This window comes from Barbus barbus (assembly GCF_936440315.1).
Source record: "Barbus barbus genome assembly, chromosome: 34".
In the NCBI taxonomy this organism is placed as follows: domain Eukaryota; kingdom Metazoa; phylum Chordata; class Actinopteri; order Cypriniformes; family Cyprinidae; genus Barbus; species Barbus barbus.
In genome coordinates, this window is record NC_136762.1 from 24,015,752 (window position 1) to 24,026,799 (window position 11,048).

Genomic DNA, 11,048 nt, shown 5'->3' on the forward strand with positions numbered 1-11,048 from the left:
GGGATGCACAATTGCCTGTACATCCCCTGCAGAAAGTGATTCTCCCCACTGATAATTCTGTTATTTCTGCTTCAGTTATTTACTCTTTTCTCCTCAATCATACAAACCATTATCCATAATAACTATCTGGTCTAAGGATATCAGTGGTGACTTACAATCTATATATAGATCAAATTTGGAAGACAATCACGTCATCCTCAAAAAACCCAAATCATCAGATTGGGATGCTCTGCACTTTCTATTTTCTGGTCTCAGCTTGCTCATGACATATCATTCCTATTAGAAAAGGATGTGGTTTTGACTCCAAATCTTTTCTTCTTAAATGATTTTTCTGAATTGGCTCTGTCTCCGCAACAAAGAAACTTACTTTTAGCTGCTCTCACTGCTGCAAAGAAACTGTTAGTCAGTCGCTGGGTTCCTCCCCATTCAATGACCAGACGTGTATGGGGCTTATCTTAGCTGGACATTGTTTCTATGGAACTATCTACAGCTCGTATTCATGGAGCAAAAACAACAACTTTGAAGAACTGGAGGGCCACTTTTGACATTGTTAAATCTTTTGTTTCTTCTTTTTGGTGTATAATTTATTTTGAATTTATGTATGGTGTGGGTCTGCCTGGTGGGTGGGTGGTGTGGGATTTTTGTTTTTTATTTTTCGTATTTTTCTCAATAAAAATAATTGTTCACAAAAAAGATAAACAAGTATGTTAACTTTGCATATTTCTTAAATATCTGCAAACATAATATGGTATGTTTATGCTTTAGTAGAGTCAAAAACTTACAGCACCTTTAATCAATTTCATTCTTATACTGCATTGTGTGAGAAACCGAACCATTTAGAACAGAAAAGTCTATAGTTAATTTATTCAGCGATCTACATCTACAACCTCAGTAGCTATGTACAATTTGGTGAATCAAGTGTTACAACAAAGGTTTGATTTCAAATATCAAATGCGGCTTCATCATTTTGGACTACTTTTACTTTTTGCCATTTTTGGGATAAATTACTGTGATTAAACTTGTTTGGGTGTTTGTGTGTGTGTGTGTGTGTGTACTATATATAATATATGTATATTAATTTTTCTGTCTGTTTTCTTTTTTATATTGTAGATATTGTGTCTATGTTTAGGTTTGGGGCTAGGGTTAAGGGATCTCAAATTTTTCTACAAAATACTAAATGATATAACAAATTTATTCTACAAAATTCTACCATTTTATTCTAAAATTCTACAGAATTTTAAGATTCTAGCAGTATATATGTAATACAGCTTTTGTTTTAGATGTTGCCAGTGTATGTCTCAGCATCTACCCAAACATTCATAAAAGTATGTTTTTGTACTTTACGTGTAAATACATATCAACATTGACACCAGGCTGATTAGTCACATCCATAGCACAAACTGTATGTGAGTTATGAGACGAAGTAAGTTATACTCTTACTAATTAAAATCAGAATACAGATTGAGTATTAAATACTGTATTTTTTGGTGGTAACAATAAGAGTTGCATAAATATCGTCTGCTAAGCCTGTGTCTGGTCCTGACAGTGTAATTTGAAAGCAGGGCAGCTCTTCCTTGTCAGCTGGGTGATTTTTTTCTTTCCAGCAGGAGAGCCAGGCAGGGAAAATTACTGTGTATGAGACAGTATTTAATCTGGAAGAAATATGGCTGCCCATGCCCCTAATGAAAAGCTTTGTGAGCAATCCTGTGTCCGAAGGGCTGGCACACGTTTAGCCTTTGCTGATTTATATCCTAAGTCTGATTCTCTTGCCAAGCTAATTCATTGAGGAAAGCCATAACGAAAGTAACTATCGATAAGAGACAAGCCATGTCCCAGTTCACATACTATCCATCCTAAATACTATTCCCAATTACTATTCAATATAGTTACGAACTGCCATGTAAAGAGTGTGTTGATATATACTGCAGTAAACCGCACGTATAGGTTGGTTTTTAGAGTATGATGTAGACAAAGACAAAATGTTCACAAAAGCTCAGTAGATCTGACATGAAAACGTAACTATTTATCAGTTTGTGGTTTTGTATGAAATCACATGATGTAAGGGGACCTATAATGCAAAAAACACTTTTATAAGGTGTTTGAACACATTTGTATGGCTGCAGTGTGTGAAAACAATCAGCCTATAATGTTAAAAATCCACCAACTCATTTTTTTATAAAACCAATAAATCATAAACAGTCTCTCCAAACGAGCTGTTTCAGATTCTCCCTCTGTTCATGTCACCGAGGGGAAAAAGTCCTGCCCATTTGTGACGCTCTCTGCCCCATTAGCACACACACAGCCCTGAGTGAGAAGCTGCGGTCCGCCATTACTGGAGATATATACAATGTCAGCACCAAAGAGGCTTTACAAGTGTTGTGTTTTGGGATGCACTAATGAACAGATCAGTCGCCATAACCTCCCCTGATCTGAGCCGAGGACACTGTGGTTAAATTTCATTTTCAAAGGAAATACCCCGGGGAAAAATCGGTAACGTCCCCTAAATGTTTAGGAATCAATACCAACGCTTCGTGCGTGAACGTCAGCTCCAGACAAAGTAAGAATCACACGTTTGTTTTCCAAATTGCTTTTCTGAAAGAGCTTCTTGGCACTCTGTAAGGCTAATTGCTAAAGCTATCATTGTCTCTGTCTGTTTTCACTGATGCTGCCTTCAAGTGCTACTAAAATGATAGTGAATGGGAATGTGGTAGTTAAAAGTTGCATATGAAAGCTATTTGAGTCGATCGCTTAAAGTTGTCGAGCTCATAATCAGAAGAGGGATAAAGTTTGTGATAGCATGAGGCAGCTACGTTGTTATTTTTATCTTGTCGTGCTCCCCATCTGTGTAATTCATAAAAACACATTTTTTTATGCACTATATAATCAGATGACTGACTTTGAAACAAGAGTATGTTTTCTGTAAAGATAACAGGCTTGTATTAATAGTGGAATGTTTATTTGCAAAGGCTAACACTGCTAATGCCAGAGTTTGAGCTCTTGAAGCTCCGCCCTCTTCTCCGGGAGCAACAGCTCATTTGCATTTAAAGCAACATAGGCTGTGTCCAAATTCAGGGTCTGCATCCTCCTTAGGATCCTTCCTACCCGGTTGAAGGAGGAGGGATCCTCCGACGTCCGCAAAACCCGGAAGTCGGTGTTTGTGTATTTGGACAGCCTACCCTTCTTTCAGTTCCCTCCCTTACCCGTTGCTCATATCCTGTCGCCTAGCAACCGTGACAGCGCCAAGCAAGAAGCGGGAAAATGGACAAACAAAGAGTTATTCTCCTCATTTGAATAATTTTGGAAGAAATAAAGCAATTAAATAAATTAAATACTTTCTTTGCTCGTTGTCGGAGAGTTTTTTATATCAGACTACAAGACAGTCACATCCAGGTAAGCCATTATAGCCTATTTTTATTTGTTTTTAAGTATTCTACTAATTTCTCCTACAAATTCATTGAGCCGAAGCATAAACTTTAGCTTGTTTTGTCAGAGAAACTCCTCTCCCACTCCGCTACCGCTCGCTTCGTCCGCCATTACGCTCTGCCGAAAAGAATTATGGGATAGGTAGGACGGGAAAGGATCCACCACACCCATCCTTCCAATTCGGGGAAAAGGAGGACGTATTTGTGGGCCGTATTTGAAGGATCCTACGAATTTGGACAGCCTTCGTCGCGGCGCTGTGACGTAACATCCTTCAAATGAGTACTCCGAAGGATGCAGACCCTGAATTTGGACACAGCCATATTCAAATCAGAACTACAAACACGCATATCATGTTAAACAACTACAAACATGGCGGATATTTGAGACCAACGGACAGGTAGAGAAAGGAGTTTGAGTGATAAATAATCAATGTCTGACCTGATGAAAAAATATTTATTTAATGTTATCTGCATTATATTTCATCTGCTACAACATTGTAAACTTTTATAAAGATAAGTTTGGCCGTTAACTTTTAAATGCATCATTATGCAAACACATGAGCCGTTCCCAGACCCACGGCTGGCAGATCAACGTGCCTCTTCATTTCTCTCCAGTAAAGTAGGAAATAAAATTAAATGAAATGTGGATTATGTTAACTGTGACAAGATGATTGACAGGGCAGTTTAAACAGAATGCACGTAACTAAGCAAATTTACTTGGAAGTCATGGTCTACCTCAAAAAAATTACATCAAAAAATGTACGTCCAAAAAAAAAAAAACTACAATGTTCAAAATATTGTGGTACTTTTTTTTACCTTTTTTCATTTTTTTCTTAATGTCTCCATCAATACAAAAGCCAATACAGTAATAGAAGGCAAAAACTATAACAATTGTGAATCTCTGCACACATGCCCACTCATACACATGAGTCGGTCTGTTTGTCTTGAAGAGAAACAGCTATCGCATTTAGTCCTGCACATGCAAATGAATAGAAGTCTTTTGTAATGAGAGGAGAGAGGAGGATTTGTGGTTCCCTGAAGATTTGTGGGTGCCCTCCAACTGTACGTCTGATCCAGTGTGCCACAAATCACTGCGAGAGATGCTGAGTGCTAACTGAAAACGCCAAGATGCCCAATTAATTCCAAAGCTCTGTTAGTCACAGACTTGCCCCACGTCCACAGGGAACAGCTCTATTAAACATGCACGACTGTTAATAGGGACATATACCAAGTCAAATTTGTGATCTTGGTGACGAATAGGCTTACTCCATAACATATAGAGAGTGTCAGGTCACTTCTTTGGTTTTTAGCTGAGCTGTGGTTTAGTTGCAGTCACAGAATAGCTGAATTAATGAGAAGTAAATCAGGTTGGGTCGTAAAAACTGATTGATTTGGTGATGTATCTTTAGATTGACATGTGTTCTTTATGGAATACTGAGAAAGACGGGACATTTAGTATGTATGTAAAGTATGTAAAGTGAATCCTGGAATTCTGCAAGATCTCAGTTTTTCCTAGTCTGAATATTTGCATGTACATAAACATGTAGCCCCTAAAAGGACATTTTGGGAAATGACACAGTTTTGTGAGAGAACGCAAATGTTTTGTGAGCAAGCGCAACCTCGTGAACACTTGACAATAAACGCGGAACACACAACTCTATTATACATTATTTATTCACCACACATACTTATTTTTTCATTTCAAATTTGCACATATCAGACTTGTACACACATAATTGTCTATATTATATATTGTGTTTTTGCTGTTTTTTACATTGTCTATTTGTATATTTGTATAATATTCTTTTATTATCTGTGTCCTGTTATTGTCTTTCTGATTCTGATTCTGATCTTGTAGAAATGCAAATGTTTTACGAGTGAGTGCAAAAGTATCTTGGGAACATGAAACAGTTTTGCAAGAGAGCACAAATGTTCTGCTAACAAGTATCTCGTTGAAACGCAATGCTTTTGCAAGAGAATGCAAATATTTAATGAGAGATTGCATGAGTGACACATGCAACACTGGTCTCAAGTTCCACAGAGGAGGAGTGATGACACTAATGAGATAGAGGATTAGGCCTGGGATATTTTATGTTTTGGGTGTGCGGCTGTGACGTAGTCACTGCTTCCCTTTTGGTTTATTTTATAATTAATAGTCTGTTTACTTTGAGCCAGTGCCCACCTCCTTGTATCGCTGCATTGTTGCTGAAACCCAGGAGGAGGGAGTAAAAGCGATGTGACATGTAGTCAAGTTTGGTAATCCAACCAAGTGCACACACACACCACAGTGAGTATTGAACACACACCCGGAGCAATGGGAACCCCCAGTTGCTGCCCTTGCTCAAGGCAGAGGCGATCCTCCCTATAAGCAGAATGTGCAAGCTGCGTAGGGCCTCCGAAACACCAGGGGGCCCCCTTACTCTCAAAGATGTTTTAATTTTAGTTTACAATGTATTTATTGTGTTCATATTGTATTGCAAAACACATTTGCTGCTATTGAGGTGGGATATGGGTGAGGTTAGGCACAGGTTTGGTGGTTTGGGAAGGTTTAAGGGTGGGTTAAGGTGTAAGGATGGGTCAGCAGTGTAATTATAAGTGTAATTACAGAAATTAATTACAGATGTAATTCCATATAGGTATTTTTACAAATATAAGTACAATGTAAAAACATGTATGTACATAATAAGTGCATTGTACCAAATTATTAATTTAAATGTAAGTACACAGTAGTTAAGGCCACCTAATATAATATAATATTTTTGTGTGAACAAATTGTGTGAACACTTAAAAATATTGTCTTATTGTTCCAAAAGCAGTAAAAAGCAATATGACTGTCATTTTTGGTTCCCATAAGAGTGACAAGTTAGAGTGAGAAATGAGTGGACCAGATGGACGCTGATGGCCACTGAATCCAAGATTAGAGTCGAGCTGGGCTTTCTGTCTCTGTTTACTGCCCGGTAGAGGGGCATAGCAGTAGGTATTTTTAATGGCTGCCAATCGATTCCCATCCCAAGAGCCCTTGCTCTGGCATCGACAATGTCATATGCTCCGTCAAAACTGCCAGAGCAGCAGTCTTTACTCCGGCCAGAAGCAAATGAATTCTCCTGCATGAAAAACACCTTTGTCGATGCTTACCCCTAAATCAGCCATCTCATATAAAAACCGACAGTTCCTCTGCATGCAGAAGGCTCTGGCCTTTACATCAACATATAACCAATGTGTGAGCAAGATTATCTTTCATTATTATGGAGCAAAATAGTCGTTGAATGGTTAGTGGAGACTGGTTTTTGCTCATTCTTAGAGAAAAACATTTTATTCATGTTGATACACAAGTCATTCTTGAGGAAGGGTGTCAGTATCCCCATTATTAATTAAATAATAAGAAATTGAACTTTTTTGTCATAAATGTAACTCTTACTGCTTACTGTGCAGTTTAAAAAATGTTATGTTAGTTATTCATAGAAATGTCAGGCGTGTGTGCCGTTCAATGCCACAAAATATGCAACACACTAATCTTAAATTTATTGAATATTTTCTTAAATTGTAAGAAAAAACTGTGTGGTACCAAATTTACAAGCTGCACTGATAAGTGTTTGCACTTCTTGTTAAATGTTATTTAAATTTCAAAGCAAAAATCAAATTGAAAACACAGTAAAAAGACTGAACAATAGCATGGGAGGGAAATGAGTGATATTACCTGAATTTACTATTAAAATACAGCACTTTTGGATTTGTGTTACATTCATGATATGAGATAATAGAACCTCTGGGGGAAGAAAACAATCATATTTGCTGATTTCTAATCTGAATATTGATGGTGGTACATTCTCACATGATTGACCCCCACCCCCCCAGCCCCAGTGTCTATGGCAAGTACAGCACTGGTGCTTATGTTGTTATGTTATGTAAATATGTTCTTATTGAAGCAACAACAAAAAAAAGTTATGTAATGCCAGCTGGGACTATTTGAAAATGTATTTGTATTTATTTGTAGTTCTAATTTTCAAATCTATGAAACTGCATTCAAAATGGGGTTCAGCTGGACACTGCCAGGCCTGTTTACTGCTAACCCTGTTAAATCAACACTTTTTCAACAGCATGAAGTTGGTTACCCACTATTAAAGAAATTCCAGAAATGATGAAGAAAAGGTGACTGAAATACATCAGTCTGGAAAGGGATACAAAGCTATTTCTATGCCTCTTGGACCCCAAAGAACCACAGTGAGAGCCATTATCGCCAAATGGAGCATCAGTAGCAAACCTGTCAAAATTGGCCAACCTTTCAAAATCCCTTCAAGAGTAAAGTGAAAACTCATCCAGGAAGTCACAAAAGACCCAAGGACAGCATGGAAGGAACTGCAGGCCTCTCTTGCGGGGTCCCTGCAACTGGATTATGCAGCAAGACAATGGATCCAAAGCACAGGAATAAGTCTACCTTGGAAAATAAAGTTTTTGGAGTGGCCTAGTCAAAGTAATGACTTGAAATCAATTGAGATGCTGTAATGGAAGGACTTTAAATGGGTGGTTCATGCTTGAACCCACCAATATAACAGAGCTAAAGCAGTTCTGCAAAGAAGAGTCGGGCAAAATTCCACCACAGCACTGACACTGATCCAAATACTGATCCTTATTATCAGAAGAGTGTAGTTGTGGTTATTGCTCCTAAAGGTGGTACAGCCAGATTTTAAGTTTAAGGGGGAAATTATTTTTTTCACGCGGGTCATAAGTGTTGGATAACTATAACATTTAAAGAAAATTAGGTAAAACCTACCCAACATTTGCCAGCACATTACACAACTAACTACTCATGAAAAGACAATAATAATTATTATTATTGCATACTTAAAGTAGTTTTTATAGCAAACATGCAATAAACAAATATGATTTGTCATTGCACTGATGCTAGTACAGCTATTATTAGTCATTAAGTGGCACAACATACGCATACTTAATTAATGAAGCCACCCACAACCCAACCATAGTTTTTTCAGTTTCTCAAAAGCACATAAAATGCAACTAAAGTTCAACATTCTCCTGATCCAGTCCTATGCAAAGCATGCTGGGAGCTAAAAATCAACTGCCCGGTTTCAGTTAATAAAATAAAAAAGCAAACCTGAGTTTCATCCCACTTACCTTTAGATTAAGTAATAATTCATATAAAAGGTTCAAATTTGATAGTTTCCTGAGAATGACACTAATAATTGATTTGCAAATATTTAAGTAGGTGTGCTTTACAAAAGCTCACATACCTTGCACAAACAGAGCCGATGACGATCTGCCGAGTTTCGTTGGCAGCAGCTCACATATGAGTTCCTGTACAGTGGGGCTGAAGGAAGCGTTCATCAGAACTAACTCCCACACTGACAGAGATGACATGGAGTGATTGGCTGTGGACACACTCTCATCTCTGCCCAGGGGACCATGTTCCACCGAAATAGTGAGGATCGTCCTTCCACCCAACAGCCACGTCATGACATCCCAGGATTCATCGGTGCTGCAGTTAAAGCCGACCTCACTGCCTCGTAAAACAGTAGCGTTCTTGGGTTCTAGATGGATAAAAGAGGCTACAGCTGTGAAGAGGAGAGACACAACTGAATAAACTGAAGACAATGGAAACTGTGATGTTTTCTGACATGACACGCATTCTTTGTGTTCAGGTGTAGAAGAAGAAGAGGCTTTTCATCCATCTTCTTTGATAAACACCTTATACATGTACATAATATGTTATTTTTAAAATGTTCTAAATGTGTTCGGGACTGTTTAATAAAGCAATAAACCCCAAAAAGGCGTGGTTTACAGTGAATTTATAACAGCAATAACAGCTTAGCTTAAAAAAATTTTTTAAACATTACAATTGAAAATAACTGTTTTATATTTGAATATATTTCAAAATGTAATTTATTCCTGTGATTTAAAAAAAAACAACAACAACTGAATTGTCAGCAGCCATTGCTGCAGTCTTCAGGTAAGCCAAATGATATTCTGTATTAACGTACATTCCACTTTAATCCTACAGCAATTTTTCTTGGAAGCAAAGTCGTGTAGTTGGATAAACACACAAGCCTTTACTTAGCAGATGACACACTCACCTTGGATTACACACAGCTGGAGGATGTGGCCATGCATATTGCCAGAGAAACAGTCAAGCCATTGTTCTGCACAGCAAGGACACAGTAGAGAAAATATTTGCAATTGGCACATTATAGAAAATTGTAGAGACTTTTAGCCTTGTTTACAACATCAGCTACACACATGAGAATCCTGCAGTCACACCTAAACAAGATACATTAAAGTTGTGAAATATAGTCCATATGGGATGTTTCTCATACTATTTAAATAAACCTAATTAATTTTATTGAATTACGTATGTCTTATGGAATTACATTTATGTATTGAAAATACATAAAATAGCTGAAACTTTAAGATATATATGTTATACATTATACGTTACATATGATTCACGTTACAAAATGATCCTGTCTGGACACAATGAAAAATTAAAGCCAGTATGAAACAATACCTGAGTTTGTGGTAGTTGGCATGAAATACTTCTGAAAAGCTCCAACTAAAACTCCCAAAATACCAAATTCATTTTGTGAATGTCATTTTTCTATGAGCTCATGTTAACTGAAATGTGAAATACTTAAAAATATATTTCTCACCACAGGCAAAAAATAAATAAATACATAAATATGATTTAATAAACTAAAATTAGAAATGGTGACCTGTCACAGGGCCTAAATATACACTTTCCGTTCAGCATTCATATAAGTACCCTAAATATGGACATTAATAAAACTATTTTGTAAGTATAATAAAAACTATTTTTGATAGTCCACTTCAGACATTCTACTAACTGTATAACTTTGCAACTACATGTCAACTAATTCTCATTCATTTGCAACTACATTTCTGCTAACTCTCAGAGTAGACTGTTGGTAGGTTTAGGGTTGGTAGAATAAGTTGACAAAGTTTCTCATACTCAGTTCTGGACCCATCAAAATAAAGTGTTAGCAGATATTAAGCAGACAGTCTACAAATACTCTAATGACTGCTAGTTGACATGTAGTTGCAAAGTTACTTACTGTTAGTAGAATGTCTAAAGTGGACTATCGAAATAAAGTGTTACCATATTTTTTTATTATTATTATTATTCTCACACCATATGAACAAAATACTGTTTGACCTTAAAATGTTGAGTCACCATTTACACTTAAGGCCCACATTTGTCTCACTTATTAAAAAATGTATATGTACAAAAACACATCACAAAAGCGTCATCTGAATTACAAATCCTGCTGCTGTATTCTTACCTTGAGTATTCCAGGATGGGTTGTACAGGTTGAACAGAAATCATGTTTCCCACTGTCAATACAGCAGCAGTTTCTTGGGCACTGTGGGATGTGGCCAAACCCAGTCAGTTAAATATTACTGAAAGCCTTGAACTGACCACTGCAAATATCCACCAGTGACAGGCTGTGGGGAATATTTTAGTGTAATGGCTGAAATGTGCTGCTATAGTTAAGTCACATGTGAGGCCCTCTCCTTGTCTTCCATTCACTATCTCTAGGGAATCTTTTTAAGGTCACATCCTGTTTGTTGAATTGGCACCACCCTGGTAGAACA

General features: G+C 37.2%; 1 protein-coding gene across 6 annotated transcripts in view; it reads right to left on the minus strand.

The window, feature by feature from the left end:
• LOC306854343 (immunoglobulin superfamily member 5-like) overlaps positions 1–11,034 on the minus strand; it is a 31,549-nt gene extending 20,515 nt beyond the window's left edge. The window contains exons 1-3 of one of the 6 annotated variants that reach the window (XM_079392271.1): positions 10,736–11,034; positions 9,512–9,577; positions 8,672–8,992 (exon numbers count right to left, since the gene is read on the minus strand). In XM_079392271.1, the coding sequence (XP_079248397.1) occupies positions 8,672–8,992; positions 9,512–9,548 (358 nt within the window). In that variant the 5' untranslated portion in view covers positions 9,549–9,577; positions 10,736–11,034. The remainder of the gene's footprint in view (positions 1–8,671; positions 8,993–9,511; positions 9,578–10,735) is intronic. The other 5 variants (XM_079392276.1, XM_079392272.1, XM_079392273.1 and 2 more) reach the window with 5 other exon arrangements.
• Between the last annotated feature and the right edge of the window lie 14 nt (positions 11,035–11,048).